Source organism: Lissotriton vulgaris, chromosome 7 (genome assembly GCF_964263255.1).
Source record: "Lissotriton vulgaris chromosome 7, aLisVul1.2, whole genome shotgun sequence".
Taxonomy (NCBI): Eukaryota; Metazoa; Chordata; class Amphibia; order Caudata; family Salamandridae; genus Lissotriton; species Lissotriton vulgaris.
This window is the reverse complement of record NC_141695.1, coordinates 895,236,472-895,255,018: the sequence shown is the minus strand read 5'-3', so window position 1 is coordinate 895,255,018 and position 18,547 is coordinate 895,236,472. Positions and strand designations below refer to the sequence as shown.

General features: G+C 43.2%; 1 protein-coding gene across 2 annotated transcripts in view; it reads right to left on the bottom strand.

Annotated features, from left to right (window-relative positions):
* The window catches only part of LOC147702648 (vascular endothelial growth factor C-like), a 107,455-nt gene that overhangs the window by 62,299 nt on the left and 26,609 nt on the right, over positions 1 to 18,547 (bottom strand). Inside the window, exons 3-6 of one of the 2 annotated variants that reach the window (XM_086931315.1) lie at positions 17,311 to 17,501; positions 15,262 to 15,470; positions 3,626 to 3,720; positions 2,851 to 3,538 (exon numbers count right to left, since the gene is read on the bottom strand). In XM_086931315.1, coding sequence (XP_086787441.1) covers positions 2,851 to 3,538; positions 3,626 to 3,720; positions 15,262 to 15,470; positions 17,311 to 17,501 — 1,183 coding nt within the window. The remainder of the gene's footprint in view (positions 1 to 2,850; positions 3,539 to 3,625; positions 3,721 to 15,261; positions 15,471 to 17,310; positions 17,502 to 18,547) is intronic. The other variant, XM_086931316.1, reaches the window with a different exon arrangement.

Below are 18,547 nucleotides of genomic sequence, written 5' to 3'. Positions count from 1 at the left end.
TATGGGATGTCATGGCTAAAATGGGCATAGAACAGAATCTAATAAACTTCCTAGCTGACATGCACTCTGATACACGAGCTAATGTCAGATATACTCAAGATCTAAAAGTATCAAGGGAATTTGGAATACATCGTGGTGTTCGCCAAGGGTGTATTCTAGCCCCATTCCTTTTCAACCTGTATATCAATGACTTAGAACAATATCTCTTAGACACGGGAGTCGATTACCCCTATGTAGGCCGGAAAGGACTGCCGGTACTGCTTTATGCGGACGACGCAGTCCTGATCTCCAGGACAGCAGCGGGATTACAAACTCTATTAAAAGCATTTCATGACTTTATGCATTCCCGGGATTTGAGTATTAACAACTCTAAATCCTATGTCATGAAGGTAGACCTAGGGTGCAAAAAATCAAATACCTTTAATATAGATGGGGAAAAAATTCCTGTGACAAAGACATTCTCCTACCTGGGTGTCCTTCTGGACCACCAGTTGAACTGGGGACCTGCTATAATGCTGCCATACTTGATTTTGCAAGGAAAATGGGTAATTCTCCAGTGGCTGCATTGCTCCAACTTTATAAAGCAAAAAGTATATCCATTGCGTGTTACAGTAGTGAATTATGGGGGTTTACTTCCCATAAAGGTCTGGAAACTGCAGAAAATAACTTCCTAAAAAGAGTTCTGAGGGTACCAAGGGGTACTGGTAACTTTACCGTTCATGAAGAATTAGGTATGTCATACTTGAGCGACAGTTTAGCCTTAAATCCTGTACTTTGTTGGCTAAACTGCTGGACAAATACTGCAATACCTTTAACCCAAAATTTTTTGAAAGAAGCACTAACTTGGGAAAACGGATCTAAAGTTCCTTGGCTTAAATATATTAGAAAGTGCCTAATTGAACTAGGGCGCCCTAATCTTTTTACAACCCCTGAACTCATTAGAAAAACGGATGTTACTTCTGTGAAGAAGTTATTTCTTCCCTCTAGGTACCTAGCCCGGGAGGAGGCCGAATTAAAGAAAGACAGTGTTCGGAAACATGTACTTGTAAAAACTTCTGTATACATGGAACCGTACCTGTCATGGCCCCTGACAGGCTATGACCGTTTTTTACTTTCGAGGTTCCGCCTAGATCTATTCCACCTTCTACTGGCAGTACCGAGGGGGGCCCATCGGGGACAAGTGTTGCCATCTTGCGGCTGCGACGATAAGTCTCCGCAAAATTTGGCACACTTTTTTATTCATCTGCCCTTTTTACTTGATACCTAGGAAACTATACCTAAAACCAATACTCGAAAAGCTGAACTTTGCACAAATTCGACCAGCACTTTATTATCTCCAACTATTAAGTAGTGATTGCACTTTGTTTGTATGTAATTTTTTAAAACTTGCGATCAAAGTTAGGAAAAGTATGGAGGGATAATTAGTGTTCTTGTCGAGAGTCTCTCTTTTAATTATTTAAATCTGAACGTTTTTAAATTGTGTATTCTGCCTGTAAACTGATACTTTTTGTGATCTCTAGTAATGTATGAATTAACTGTAAACTTTTTGTTGAAATGTGCTTTTATGAATGTCATAATGTACATTCGAATAAAGTTCTTTTGACTTTGACTGTACTGTGGAATGACTGCCCCCCTTTAAAAGTGAGGACTGATTTTGAGACTCCCCTTCGTAAGTCTGTGAAACCTGCTTATATTCAGCGATTGAATGAAAAATTTGGAACATCTGTGTTCCCCCATACAGGTTCAAATTAAATTAGTTCTATTATTAAGTGGATCCACACTAATTGACATGAAATTCTGCAGGACACAATACTTTGTTTCTGCAATTATTTGCACAGGCCATGTTCCTACACTAGTCAGCAACTGAATTGCTTAGGGGCAGATTTACAAGCCCCTTGCGGCACTTTTACTCGGTTGTATGGCATTACAACTGGGGCTTTTACCACGCTTGCCATTACAACGCTGTTTTTACAACGCAAGTCGTTACTACAACTTGCTCTGTAAGTGCTGGAAAGTGGAATAGTTTAATTTTCTATTCCAACTCCAGCCCACGTTACAGTAGGGAAGGTGTTGGAATAGAAAATTAAAATATTCCCTATCCAACAGCGCCCTCCAGCGCAAGTCGTTGTAACGACTTGCGTTGTAATAGCAGCGTTGTAATGGTAGCGCCTGGTAATACCCGCGTTGTAAAGGCTGTTCCCCCTTTTACACTTTTGTGACGAAGTGGCGGCGTAAACCATGCGCCATGTTGCGACTTATTTACAATGTGATGCATCTAGGCATATGCTTCACGTTGTAAAGCCCTGCGCCACATGAAACCTGCATCAGGTTTCATGTGGGCGTTCTGGCGCAGGGTGGGCGTTCCCTTGCAGGAAAGCCCCGTAAAACTGACGCAGTGAAATGTACAAGATTTCACTGAGTCAGTTTTACGAGCCTACTGCGTCAAATCCTTACGCCTGCTTGGAGCAGGCATAATGAGTGACGTACCACGTTAAGTATGGGCGGCCTCTGTGTACTGCAGGAGTTGCGTCATGCTTGCGACGCGACTCTAGCAATGCGCCGCCCGTACGCCACAAGATGCGTCACGCATCTGCCCCTCCTTGCACCATGGTGCGCCGCATTGTAAATGCAACGCATCTGTGGTGGCACAAGGGGGGGATTAGGTGATGCATCTGTTCTGGCGCATCCCTGCTGATTTGCAGAGATGCGCCAGAAGTTGTAAATCTGCCCCTAAGAGTACATCTTTCAGGCATGACAGCCAATGCAGGTTCAATAAACTGATTTAGTTTCTCTGCAACAAACGAGCCAGGTAAAAAATCAATTAATTAATTTACTAAAAAGAAATCATACCTACAGGAGTGAAGGTCGAATTTACTTCCCCTGCGGGGGCAGCCTAGGCTCTTCTCCTGGCACTCGCACTGGCAGCTGTTCATGTTCAGTGGCTTGTTTTTGGGACAACTCTTCTGGCATACACAGCTGCACTTCTGCTTGTCCCAACCCCAGTCAGGTTTGCAAGAATTTTTGGGTGCATGCTCAGGGCATACACAAGCACATGTGTTGTCCTGGAGGAGCATAGGAGGCTCACAGCTTGCATGAGCAAGGCCGCTACAGCCGCAACTGCAGGAATCCTCGTGGAAAACTTTGTGATGTTCACAGCTCGATTTGTCAAGGCCATTCTTGCAGACGCAACTACAGGTCTCCTCACTGAACATCTTGTGGGACCCACACCTTGATCCGTTGACGTCATTCTTGCAGACACAGCTGCAGGTCTCCTCACTGAACGTTCTGTAGGGTCCACAGCTTGGCCTGTCAAAACCGTTCTCACAGGCACAGGTGCAGGACTTCTCATTGAACATTTTGGGGGACTTGCAGCTAAATTTGTCAAGGCTGTTCTCACAGACACAGCTGCAGGATTCATTATTGAACACCTTGTGAGGACCACAGTTGGAGTTTTCAATGTTGTTCTTACAGACACAGCTGCAAGAATCTTCACTGAACACCCGGTGGGCTCCACACACACCCGTTCCTTCTGTTGTATCTTTACAAACAAAGCAAAGAAATGCATTTAGTTTGGGGTCTGTACCGAGCCACTTAGTAAGTATTCTGTTACTATTGTAGTACTTACCCCCTAAATCCTGCACTTTCTGATCCTTTACGCAGAGGCACAGGAGTGGGTCCCAAGACAGACCACTCCTGCAGCTACCATTATGATTGTGGCATCTGTGAAAGAAGGAATTAATTAACAATTGAGGCATTGGAATGTAACCCAAACTGTAAAGTATGCATGCATAAAGTTCTATCAAAGATTTTTTGGTATATAATATTAATAAGTGTTGTTGGAAATGGTGGATTACATGGGAGGACCTGTAATTATGGGGACTCACCCTCATAAAATGTAGGTAGGGGGCTTCCTTAGGTACCCTAACCAAGCTAGAAGGTTTACAGCTGTATGTGGTGCCCATATTCGCTGCCCTCGGACCTTTATCTTCCATTCTGTGCAGCCTATCAGATCCTCCAATGTCCTATTGATGCCTTTCCTGCCACTACAAGCCCTAGAACCTGCCCCTTCCCAGTGAGACCCTAGGAGTGCTGTGTAACCGAGATCTTTGAGATACGTAAGCACACAAGACCAAGATAGCGGGTGCGAAGTGACCTCCGTTCTTGCCGGCATAAACACCAATGTTGTAATGCCAAAATAAGGTATTTGGGCTACTTTTAAGGTACTTCTTCCAAATTACAAGCTTTTAACTGCAAAATGCTAGTGTTTTCCTCACTTTCTCTAGACTGAGGATGGAGTTTTGTCAACTGCAGCTCCTGGCAGGTGACTGTGTGAGAGAAGGGTTAGCCTGAGGAGAGGAGGCTTTGCAACTTTGCTGGTTTTCTTAAAGGTGCTGCATTTTCTATGCTTTGATGTTCTTAAAGGCATTCTGTGACATTGTTTGTACTATCAAGGAACTTAAGGCTCCTTTTAGGTTTCAGCTCTAGACGGCGTGCATCTCGAAAGAGACAGGTTGTATCTACTTTGTAGGTACACAGCCAACGCATAGACTTTTCATTTGTTTGTTCTCCCCATTTGTCAAGGGCATGCCTCTTCCTGTGTTTTGCAGTCACTGACAGTACCGCCCAACTACTTTTAAAAATATGCAGCGGCCATTTTTATCCATTTTGTGGGACTACTTTAAAAAACATTTAATGGGTGACCGTCCCGCCACACATTAGGGGCACTAGTGTTTTCATTAGCGACGAGTGCCATTTAAAAAAAATAAAAATCCTCTGCCACTGGCTGGCTCCTGTTTGCTCCATGGCTGCGCCCAAATAGGCTCGGGCACCACTTCCTTTTTCTGTGCCGGGGACCTGCAACCTCCAGTGCTGCCCTTTCCATCATCCCAGCATCACGCCTCCACAGGGCTGCTTCCAGCAGGCCACTGCTGTTGCTCAGCTTGCTGCAGGTCATCCTGGGCTACAGTCTGGGATGCTGTGCCTCAGCAGCTCTCTTTTGGTTAAACTTTCAGCTTATTTCCTTAATAGGTACAACTTCTCTGCTGTAAACTTCCAGTTCAAAGTGACTTTTTATTGCACTCCATATCGATTTCTGCTATTCTTAAGTGTTGTAAGTAACCCGTGTTATGTTACCAGGGCAGCCTTCCCATGGACCTCAAACTTCCAGGGAGTCACTACTGGTCATAGAGTTGGAGTGTAAAGGGATCATATTACACAACATAGCCAAAACACTTCATCTGCTGTGTTCTGTACTAACTGGAGCTTCTTCACCGGACAAGGACTGTACATAAGCAGAGGGTTGTGAATAGACCTCATCCAAACAAGGACGATTTCAAGTCAAGCAGATGGAAGTGAATGCAGCCAACAGCACCTTTAGGTAGTAAGTTCCTCTTTAATAAAGAATGGAGCATTTTTACGACAAACTCTGTACTTCGCCTCATGACAGTACTTGATTGAAATGGAAATATAGCAATTTGTTTGTAAATTATATTTACGTAGCGCTTACTACCCCTGACAAAGCAGTGAAGCAGTTTACAATGATGCACAATGGCACAACGATGAAGGGCCTACATTATTAGATCTACAACTGGGTGTTGTGCGCAGAAACCACAGCCATTGGCTCAAATGTCCTCCAACAACACTGCACTGCACTTCATCCATCATGACTGCATTGTGTCAGAAATCATTAGATCATCTTGTTCAAACGCTCTTCCAAGCTGCGCCAGCCTGTCTTGAACATACGTCATATCACGATGAGCCCTTGCCTGCACTGGTATTGTGCAGCCTAGCTTTAGTGCAGCCATGCCACTAGAGCTATTAAATGCTTGCATTGCATGTCATGTTATAAGTGAATGGTTTCCATTCCTATCTTCAGCTGCACATGCAGCTTTCTTGTCACGTTCATGCAGGAAACTATGATGAAGTGTAGTATGTGCCTCTAAAACCAGCACTGCACCAGCAGCCTTCATACTAATTGGTTAATTCCCCACCGCAACACCCCTTTTGCCATTTCTGTAACTAAGCACTCCCATTTCCGAGACCGATTGGCTATGCCACTGCTTGTTTCATTAATACTTTCACTCTGAACTTTTATTTGAAGTGATAAGTAATACTACTGTATTTCATATGCAATTTGACAGTTGGCTTTCCTAAAAAGGTTCAAATATGTCCAACTGAGAAATGTAAGTTATGTTGCATAAATTCTGGAAGAAGTTCAAGCAATTCGTAATAACACTGACGCTATTTGCTCTGATGTTAAACATATTTAAAGAGACATAGCCTGTTTAACAATTAAAGTATCTAATAAAGAGATTAAGATACATGATAATAAAACTGAAATTGCTCATTTTCCCCCTCACGTTACACACTGTCTGTGAGAAAGATGCTGTTGGATTTGGAAAATAGTAATCGTGAATTTAATTTGCATATCTTTAATTTGCCTGAGAATATTGATTGAAGGTAAGAATTACAAGGCTTTTTTGGAAAATCTATCAAAATCTTTATTGAAATTAAAACTCTAAGAGAAGTTTGAAATAAAGTTCATTCCATACACTCACATCATAAACACAATACATCTAAACCACACTAAGTCATATTTAAAGTGTTTTGTGTCATCACCACCTCATACTGATACGTAAAGCTGTCATGGACATTTCATCCTTAATGATGGAAGGCAATAAAATATATCATCAAGACTTTGCTAAAGAAACCATTGCAGACCTGGTTCATGATTTAGATTATCATGCTACAGTTGCAATGGATTCTCAAGCTTCTATTATTGATACCTGAAGCATTTTCAGCCATATCACTTCTGTAATAATGTTCTTTTCTTCCACAGGTACCATGGCTCTTTTTCACAATTTTGGATTGTACATTCGCTGTCTCAATATTGCAGCTAGTATTTTCTTTCCTTCATGTAATATCTGTCTTGTCTGTTTTGCTTGTTGTTACATATAGACTACTGTCGCTTTTTATTTCTTATATTCAGTCCCCATCTTCAAATTTCATTTCTATTCTTTCCTACTTATTCTTTCCATTAGGGCAAATAGATATACTTAAAAAATTGCCTTTTTAAATGTTAAAGGTCAGCGTCATCCAATAAAGAGAAGTAAAATATTAGACCATGTTCATAAACGTAAAGTGGATGTTTGTTTTCTGCATGAAACTCATATTGATGATAATATTCTGGCTTATATGTCAAAATTGTGGGTTGTTAATATAGTTTCATGGCTTGCCTAGGGGCGAAAAAATGGTGTGGCTATATATATCTCAAGTTACAAGTTACCAGTTTAAATTACAAACCTGATTCTTATGTTTGATATGTGTAAGTTCAAACATTAATTGACAAATACCATATACATTTCTTTAATGTTCCTTCTTCAACACAAGATGATTAACATTTTGGGAAATCAATTTGTTCAGAAATTATGACTATTGTAAATGTACCTCTTATTCTAGGAGGGGACTTTAACATGATTTCTGATAGAATTTCAACTTTTAAATTGTATCAACATCGGTGCTATGCTGAATTTGAAATATTCCTGGCTGATACTTTGTTATGATCTCTGGAGGCTCACGTATCCCACTGATTCTATATATTCGTGTATTGACTACTTATTTTCCTCCAGGAAGTTATGCCATTCAATTTCAAAACCTAAAATAGAACCCTTAACTATTTTAGACCAGGCCTTAATTTAATTTGCTTTAACTCTTGGGACTATTCCAAACATAAGCCCAGATGGGGAGTAATTACTGATATTGTACAATCTCTGCAAACCAAAAAAAAGCTATTGTCTGCTATTTCTGAATACTTACATAATATTCAACCGCAGCATAGCTCTAACATTACTCATTGGTATGCTTCTAAGGCTTATATTAGAAGGGTTATTACCTCTATCACGGCACATGAAATAAAATATTTAACTCAAATCCTAATAATTTAGAACAGCAAATTGCCAAAGCTGAAAAGATATTTCTATCATCTTCAGACATTCAAGTCAATACACCATTACAAAATTTAAGATACAAATATAATACTTTGCTCAGTAAAAGAGCAGGCCTTCTTACTTGCAAACCAAAAATGTATTTCTAATTCAATGTAAATAAATCTGGCTGCACTTTTGCTAATTACTTACGAATCAAAAAAGATTAAAAAACAGATACCTGCTCTAAGAACTCCAGGTGGCCATTTACTTCTCCCTGCCACAGAAATAGCTACACAAATTCAGAAATGTAATTCAAACCTTTATAGTAAACCTCATGACATTCAAGATACCATATTAGATAAATGTCCCATCCCCGACCACGATAAGCTCCAGGAACCCTGGATCTCCGACCTTCCACCGCTACAACACTACCACCCTCTTCGCACTCAACCCTGGAAGACCCAGAGACTGCCAACAGGCCTCCCCGAACTCGACCCACGCCAGTTCTCCTGCCGCAGGACCTTCACCACAACCCAGACCCTCAATAGTGCCAGCACTGACGAAACCCTCAGATGCATCCTCCTCAAAGTGCGCTGTGTACACAAACACACCATGGAAATCTGGAACCTACTCGACTCTCTCTCCCCCGACATCGCCTTCTTCACATAGACCTGGACCAACGCCACCTCCATCCCGACATCAACACCATCATCCCGGACAGATACAAGATCCAGAGGAAAGACCAACCCTCGCCATCGCCCACAAGAGCACCCTCCACCTCACCACCTCCAGCTAAACCTTCCCCTCCGCTGAACACCTGCATTTCCAGAGCCAGACCAGTCCTAAGACCACACTCCGAGGAACATTCATCTACAGAGCCCCCGAACACCCTTCGCCACCACCATCACCAACTTCATCGCACCACACGCCATTGCATCAATGAGCTACATACTCATCCGAGACCTCAAATTCCACCTCGACAGCACCAGTGACCCCAACTCCACCATGCTTCGTGATAACCTCGCCAACATTGGAATAAACCAACTTGTCACTGCACCTACACACAGAGCAGGACACACCCTCGACCCCATCTTCACTGCAGGGAACAGCGTTCATTACAGCCACACAACAGCAACCACCATGGACCGACCACCACTGCGTGCACTTCACTGTCGACAAACCCAAGACACCTAAACCAGCCCCCGCCCTCCCGGATGGAACTGGAGCAAGGTCACCGACGAGCAACTGAACTCCACCCTCACCCGAGACAACCACACCTGGGCATCCTACGCAAAAACCGCAGCCAGAGGACTCCACTCGTGGATCTCCAACTGCGCAGACAAGATCATCCCTCTATACAACACCAGCAAACAACGCCCCAGGAAAGCTGCCTGGTTCACCACCGATCTGAAAGTAGCCAAGCACACCTGCATATGCCTGGAAAAGACCTGGAGGAACGCCAAAACTACCGATAACCACTCCACCTACAAGGACGCCAAGACGAACTACCACAACAAAATCAGACCAACCAAATGGAACTTAATACACAACAAAATCCTCACCAACTCCAAGGAACTCTTCAGTGTCATTCAGGATTTCACCAACCCATGCAGCGAAGCCACAGACATCACCCTGTCCCAAGACCTCTGCGACAAGCTTGAAACCTACTTCCACCTCAATATCAAAACACTCTACAATAACTTTGTTGACCTCCCACAAGACTCCACAGCCAGTCCCTTGCCTCCCCAAGACACCAACCAGCCTATCATCTCCAACTGGACACCAGTCACGACCAAGGACACCGCCACGCATCCACTCGAGGGCCCCCACTGATCCCTGCCCCCCCCCCCCCACATCTACCATAGAGCCGCGAACACCATCTCACCCGAACTGCAACGCACCATCAACACCACCTTCAGAATGGGCACCTTCCCAGATGACTGGAAACGCGCAGAAGCCAGGCCCCTGCTCAAGAAGCCCACGGCCGACCCCACCAACCTCAAAAACTACCGGCCCATCTCGCTTCTCCCCTTCGCAGCCAAAGTAGCAGAGAAAACAGTCAACAGGGAACTGACAAGTCTCATTGAAGAACACAACCTCCTCAACTCATCCCAATCTGGGTTTCGAAGCAACCACAGCACCGAGATGGCCCTACTCGCCGCCACAGATGACATCCTCACTCTACTGGATCAAGGCCACTCTGCAGCCCTCATCCTCCTTGACCTGTCTGCAGCCTTCGACACAGTCTCCCGCCGCACACTAGTAGCAAGACTACACGATGCCGGTATACAAGGAACAGCCCTGGACTGGATCCACTCGTTCCTCACCGGAAGAAGCCAGAGGATCAGCCTACCACCCTTCCTATCCACCCCACGGAAATCACCTGCAGAGTCCCACAGGGGTCATCACTGAGCCCGACCCTCTTAAACATCTACATGGCCTCCCTCACAGCCATCGTCTGACAAAACTGCCTTAACATTGTATCCTACTCCGACGACACCCAGCTCATCCTCTTCCTCACCAGAGACCCCACCACAGCAAAACTCAACTTCCACAGCGGAACGCAGTCTGGATGACCAACAACTGCCTAAAACTCAATGCCGAGAAGACAGAAGACCTCATCCTTGGAACCACCCCTTCAGCCTGGGACAACAACTGGTGGACGACAGCCCTCTGGACCCCCCCACCCCTTCAGACCACACAAAAAAAACTCTGCATCATACTCGATTCATCACTCACCATGAACTGACAGGTCAACGCCATTCACCTCCATCTGCTTCAACACCCTCCGCATCCTTCGCAAGACCTTCAAATGGATCTCCACTGAGCCAAGGAAGACAGTCACCCACGCACTAATCACCAGCAGACTGGACTATGCCAACCCGCTCTATGTCGACATCAACAAGTCCCTACTCCACAAACTCCAAACAATACAGACCACCGCGGCCCAACTCATCTTCTGCATCCAATGGCACTAACACATCAGCTAACTCCTTGCGAGACTCCACAGGCTTCCCGTTGAGAAGAGAGTCACCTTTAAAATTCTCACTCACGCCTACAAATGCCTGCACAACAACGGACCCAAATACCTCAACGACAGGATAAACTTCCACGTATCCAAAAGAAACCTATGATCCTCCAACATTGCGCTGGCTGAAACCCCGCATATCCACAGAGCCAGAGCAAGCGGAAGATCATTCTCTCACATTGCAGCCAAGATATGCGATGAGCTACTGGCAGACATGAGACACGCCACCTCCCTTAACACGTTCAGGAAGACCCTCAAGACCTAGCTCTTCGGCTGAATGGAGTTGCGCCCCCCACTCAGCGCCTTGAGACCCTCACAGGTGAGTAGCGCACTTATAATTCCCTGATTGATTGATTGATTGAAGTGCAACTTGCTGATGGAAGTATTATTGATGCTCCTTTTACTATGGACGATATTTGCAAAGCCATTAGGTATTTAAATGCAAAAAAATCCTCAGGTTCTGATGTTGTTCAAGCAGAATTTAGTACTACTTTTAGGAACCAATTTTTCTTCTCCTACTACCATTGGTCCAGGTATACACAAACAAAGCGTCTGTGGAGGGATCTTTTAAAGAAGCAACCATTATTTTTCTTCCTAAACCAGATAAAGATCCTGCATTAATCCTTAGTTATTGCCTGTCCCACTCATTAATCTAATGTATTAATTTTGCAAAATGTATGCTAAAATTCTCGGAAATAGACTTTCTCCTAGTCTGAACCATTTTATTAATTTTGATCAGTCTGGTTTCCTGAAAGGTAGATTATCCTCACACAATACTAGATTACTATGTCACACTATCACATCCCTAAAGAAGTTTAAATACTCCATAGGCTTATTAGCTTTAGATGCAGAAAAAGAATTTGACATGCTCAATTAGAAATGTTTAGGTAGAACTATGTAAAAATTCTGTTTCAGAACTACATTTATCTCCATAGTTAAAGCACTATGATCACCCTCAGCTACCCTTTTTGTTAATGGCATAACTCTTCCCCTTTTCTCCTGCACAGAAGCACTAGACCTTGTCTAGGGGTGTGGGAGCATGTCCTTTAACCCCCTTGCGTTTTATATTCCCTATTGAACCACTAGTAACTCTTATTAGTACTTCTATGGACATTTCCAGCATTACAATCAATAATACAGTTCTCAAAGTTTCTGAGCATTCAGATTGTGTTTTGGTTTATTTAAATGACCCTGTACATACTATACCAGTGATATTTGATATTGTTGAAGGTTATGCATCAGTATCAGGATATACTTTAAATATCAATAAAACTGATGGTTTCCCTTTAAACATATTTTGCACTGCAGATATGACACATGACATAGGCATTATATAGAATACAATTGGTCTTAAGTATCCTGGTATTTATTTGTTTACTATAGGAACAAATAGAGTTGATTTAAATTGCAAACATTGGACAAATGGTCTTCCCTCAACTTATCTTGGTGGGGGAAAATTAAGGAAATTTAAATAGCAGTACCTCCACATAAAGTATATCTGACTAAGATACAGTTTTGCAGACCTGAAGTCCTGTATTTAGGACACCAGATTGAAAAAGGAGCAAGGAAAGTGTCACACAAAATAATCTCTGCTATTCTTAACATGAGTCCACCAACCTCCCAAAAAGAAATCTGCATGTTTCTAGGAATGGTGAGCTACTGCCGACAATGGGTTCCAAATGTTTCCTTAACAGCAAAACCTCTCCAGAGGTTGACACACAGACGTGTCTGATACTGTACCTTGCCATGACAGTTGTATGACTTTCTTCACTGAGCTGCAAGAATGCCTTTGCAGGGGACCTGCTCTGTGAATGGCTGATTATAGTAAGTGCTTTGTGTTATGTAGTGAAAGAGAAGGCTGCACTCTTTCAGTACTGAAAAATGCATGGAAATAGTCGCAGACCAATCACCTACTTTTCAGCAACCCTTGACCCTGTTGCTGCGGCTTTGCCTGTATGTTTGAAAGCAGTTGCATCTACATGTGTGAGTCTTGAACAGTGTGAAAGGATAGTCATGGAGCATCCACTGACTGTATTTGTACCTAATTCAGTGGAGATACTGTTAACTCATACACAGTATCTAACTAATAGTCGTCTCACAAATCATGAGTAGAATCTTTTGGGTGCAGAGAATGTGTATACTGTGTTGCCACTGCCTGGAAATGAAAATGTGACTGAAGAGGTTGAACATGGTTGCTTGGATGTGACTGAATTGTGCATAAAGTCCCCACCTGTTACACAGGATGAGCCATTGCTTGAATCTGCAGACACACAATTGATGGATGGCATGCAGAATAAATCAAAACATTCACCCACAGTCAAGAGATCGGGGTTAAATCCATCATTCTTTTGCTCACCATGCCACCCCAGTTTGGACCTTGCTTGAATCTGATCATGTGTTGATTGTTGATGGTTCATGTTTGTGAGACAGTGAAGGAAATGTGAAAGCAGCTTATTCTGTTTGTACAGTTGCAGGTGTTGTTGAAGCTTCATGGTTGCAAGGCATGCATTCAGCTCACGTTTCTGAGCTGGTTGCCTTGATGCAAGCTTGCAGCATTTCAGAACAACGAAGAGTTACGATCTTTACCAATAGTCAGTACGGCTTTGGGGTTGTACATGACTTCAGGCAATTGTGGTCACACAGTGGTTCATGAGTTTCTCCAGAACGCATATATGAAATGAAGCAAGTGTAAGGAACCTTTTGCTGTCCCTACAATTGCCTGCCTAAAATAGCAGTGGTCAAGTGCGTAGCTCACAGGCAAAGCACTAACTATGTGACCTTTGGCAATAGATATGCTGACAAAATCACAAAGGATTGCGCATGAATGTCCATACTTTTAATGGGGATTTGTTGACTGAAACATCAGACGTCACAAATTGTAACCTGTTGTTGACCGCAATAGAAGTCACAGCAGCTGAACAACAAAGTTGGGTGTGAGCTGGATGTACTGAAAGGGAAGAGGAAGTCTGAGTTTACATTGATGGCAGACCTGTATTACCTCATGGTTTGTTGTCACCTATGGCTAGACATTACATGGTCCTTCACATGTAGGAAGAGATCCAATGATTTGCCTCTTTCGACAGATGTAATTTAATCCCATATTCTGATTGATTGCTGAAATGTTGTGTCTTCGATGCATAGTGTGTAAACAACAAAATGCTGAAAGAAAAATGCAAGTTGTCATGAGTCATGTAGGAAAATCCGCAGGTCCTTTTAACCAAATGCAAATGGACTTTATACAAATGCCCTTTTGCAATTGTTTAAGATATGTTTTGGTCATTGTTTGCAATTTTCTCAAAATGGGTAGAAGCATATTCAACACGAAGAAATTACGGTCTCATAGTACCTAAATAGTTGTTAAGAGAGTTGATTCCATGTTTTGGATTCCCAAAAGCTCTTGAGTCAGACACAGAAACTCATTTTAACAATGTGGTCCTGAAAATGTTATGTGCAGCTATACAAGTTGAGCAGAAGCTCCATTGCAGTTATTGTCCAGATGCTACTGGACTGGTGAAACAAATAAATGGCACATTGAAATCCAGATTGGCGAAGGTATGCTTCAATGTCTTTGAAGTGGCCTGATGCATTGCTTCTTGTGTTGATGAGTTTGAGAAGTACACCAGACAGGAGGACAGGATTGTCACCCCATGAAGTCATCATGGGGTCCGAGTGATGAGACAGCCATCTGTTCCTGCAGATGCTCTCATCAATATACCAGAAGATATAATCCCGGAATACTGCAAAGGTTTGGATGATGTGATACGTTCTGTGTCTCACCTGGTTAGTGAAGCTACCCTTGCGATTCACCAGGAGCAGTGCCATGAACTGTTGGTGAGTTAGAAAAACGCTGCTGCTGGATCAGCTACTTGTAGGTTCCAGTGATAGAACAACATGAGTGGTGCAGTGTGGGATTGTGGATACCAATACATTAACTCTGGTGAGACCTGACACACACCTGCAGACCTTTTGTATCTTTTCAGAGTTTTGAACAGGACGTGCCATTACCGGGTTAAGAGTGCTGGTTGTCAAGACTGTGCTGAAGTAGAAGGCATGTGTGTGACTTCCAGTAATGTACTAAGGAGAGGGTTCGTTGTCACCAAGTCATGACTGAAGTGCATGGCAGAGTAGTCTGTTAGTCTCTGCACTGAAATAGCCGGAGTTCTGTAAGTTACTGTTGGGATGTATTAGCAGACTTACGTTCTGAGGTCCTACTTCTTGGATATGTGAATCTATCAGTCCTCTCTCTTTTGGTGATCATGCAATCTGACTGTGGTTCACACTGTGCACCTGTACACACCACTCACTTACCGTGCAGGACCTGTTCCATGTCTCTGTGCTTTGGCCCCATTTTGTGATGTGAATGTTCCAGCGTAGGTGACATGCCTCTCAGCAGAGGCCCTCTTCATGATGGAGCGCCGTTGGGCCAGGTGGCTGGTGCATCCACAGTTGGTGTGATTGAGAAACAGCTTGGACACCGTTCTTGGCTCCCGGATTGGAGGAATGGTTATCTCAATAAGCTGAAAGAGAGAGGAGCCATTAGATGGAGAAGATAAAATGCCAGAAGAAGAGATAGCGGATGTGTGTCATTGTCTTCCTCAATCTGATTGAGTGGTTGTAGACACATGGCTGAACTTTCTGCTGCTAGTGGATGGTTCCACAGTACATTGAAGAGAGAGGACACAACCAATGACAGAGAAGAGTAGTGGTTAAGTCAATTAATGCTTTCACATCAAAGATTTATGTTTGGTCCCATGGTGGCAGGTTTGATTCCTAGTGTACACTGAGACTATCATCCTTAAGAGGATGATAACATGAGTATCATTGAGTTGGCTAACAACATACATACTTTATTGGTAAACTGCGCCAGGATACCTCTTGGGATGGATGTACGCTCTACAAGTTCACCTATTATATTGTGGATAGAAGTGGCAGATGCCTCTGGGATGTTAAATACATAATTCCAAATTAAACTGCTTGTTGATGGAAGAAACTATTCACCATACTACTCATCCACTACACAAGCCCGTCACCTCATGCTGAAGGAATCCACCAGACACTCAAGACTCAATGAAAGACTGTGTGCAGTGAGAGTTGTAGTATGATGAAAAAGGCACATTGCAACAAAGGGCGTTGTCTAATCCATGTGAATAAGAACTTTATTCTCCACACTCCGAAATAGAACCTCCTTTTGTATCAATAATAGCTGAACTCGATAAGCAAAGAGATATTTAACAGTTAATATCGTACCCTTTATCTGGGCCACTAGTAATAATACATTTGGCAAGGTTCATAATTAATCCACGCAAAGCAACAAGTTCAAATTAATAATGTTTACTGTATGTTCCTGCTATTTAAAGCAGAATCCACCACCACCTCCAGATAAATGTTGTTTTCGTGTTCCACCCCAACAACTTTTGTTTTAACTAAGGCCTCTAGAGGAACCGATAAGAACCTGTCTTAAGGCCCGGTTTTTAGGTCGAGCCTGGGCACTGCTCTGTAGCATGCTGTATTGGAGTATGGAATAGAAGCCCGTCCATATTTGTCATTGGTTTGTGTCATTTTCCTTCCTAAATGCTGGCTTCTGATTCATTAATAGGCTTGTTAGTCCCTCCTTAGTACCGCCTTGTCTTCATTTGTAACCTCCCATGAGGACTGGCCCCTTTACTTTGGTTGTTACATGGTACGTCTTTTTTAGTCTGTAATCGCTATTTTCTTTATTCAGTTTCTCCTACTTCAGGCACAACATGCTTTCCAGCAACATTCAGCGGGCCATGTGCGCCCTTCACTTTCGAAGCAGCCTGGGACAATGGCGGCTGCTTCTTTGAATATGTCTCGCATTTACAAGGGTTTCAGCTATTGTAAATGGCAATGCATTTTATTTACGGGTTAATTAGCAATGCAGACAAATAAAAGGCATTGTCATTTACAATGTCAAAAGCTTAAACTCTTGCAAATGCGAGACCTATTGCATTGCAAATGCTTGTTTGTTTTGCTCTGTTGGTGCCGCGTACCGGCAGAAACCAGACTGGTTAAACATTAGCTTTGGGCATGAAACTTTTGTATGGGAAGCTCCCACTTCATAGCTTGAATTATTGAAGAAGAATCCCAGAGTGAGCGTTCAGAACACAATATAATTGGAACATGTTTTTCTAGATACAAAATGGCTCCATTTTACTTCTTTATTGAGGAATTTCAAGCCAGTATCAAATCACAGTCTTATCTATTGCATATTACACTGGTGCATTGTTTTCACTGCGGCAATCCTTATGACATAAAATGGCTGACTGCTTCATATCTGCTGGGCACGCTCATACTGTGAGAGTGTGTCCCCTTGCGTTCTACGCCCACAATACTCACGGTTTTGAGGATGAATTTCTGGCTGGTATTAACGCAGTTATTCCCTTCTCCATTGCAGCAGCCTCCACACCGGTACACTGTCACGCACTTGGGCACATAGAAGGTGCTGGAGGAAGGTGGGTGCTCGTCAGACACTTTGATGCACACCTCACGGGGCTGGCAGTGGGTCCTCTCCAGCTCTGCCTCCACGCCTGTGTCAAGGAATACATGAGCATTGTAAGGTTCTGTGCAATATGAAACAATTCAGTGATCAAAAAGTTGTGAGCCACTCAAAAGTGTGACTAGCTATACCAATGCACTCAGAAGTGTCAGATATTGACTTGTTCTCTGTTTAGGCCAGTCCCTATAGGATCCTAGAACCCTATAATGGTATTGCACTGTGGAAGTTGAGTTGTTACAGTGAATTCCTGTAAATTTGCCTCCTCACTGCTGACATGCTGGATTTTCTGTTTTGTTCCTTTGTACTGAATTAATGCTACCCAGTAGAGGGGGAGTAAATTAAATTGAACAGAAAAGTGAGAATAGAATGTGTCCTTCAAGAAGCCAGCATCAGCAGTGTCCCAAGAGAGAGAACTGACTCTCATTGTAGCCCAATTTTTCAGTAGGGGGTGCTGGAGGGTGAGAGGGGACAGCAGGTGCAAATGCTGATAAAAACTCAGCTGAAGACTTCCCAGAGCTAGGCAGATAGACAACAGGAAAAACTAATGGGAATGATAAGAATTACAAAAGTTGGGTCAGAAAAGCAAATGAAACAATACCGCTTACGGACACAGAAGGGAACAAATATTTTGTGGTCATTCCCTACCTCCCCATAACAGCTGTAAAAGGACTGCTTTGGCAACACAGTTGAGTTTCAGCCCTACTGCTGCAGATTTACTTCTGTGTGACTCACTAGCTGAAGGATTCCTCTTAGGGTTTGTTTTGTAACCCTGTAAGGAAGTCATCCCTCTTGCCCTGATCGCCCCCATTTTTTGACTGATGCAGATGGTTACTGACTCTGAAAGGGCTTTGTGCTCTGCTAACCAGGCCCAGGGTCAGTGCTATGTCCTCTAAAGCTATATGATAATTGACATCGTTCTGACTGGCAAAGACAACCTGCCTGTATGCCCCTACTATATGGTAGGTCCTGTAAGTTTAGAGACCCCAGTGGACTTAATGTACTTAAGTGTGCACTGCTAGGGTATCTGATGTCTTGTAGGCTGGTTTTAAAATAAAACTGTGCCCAAATTCAACTTTG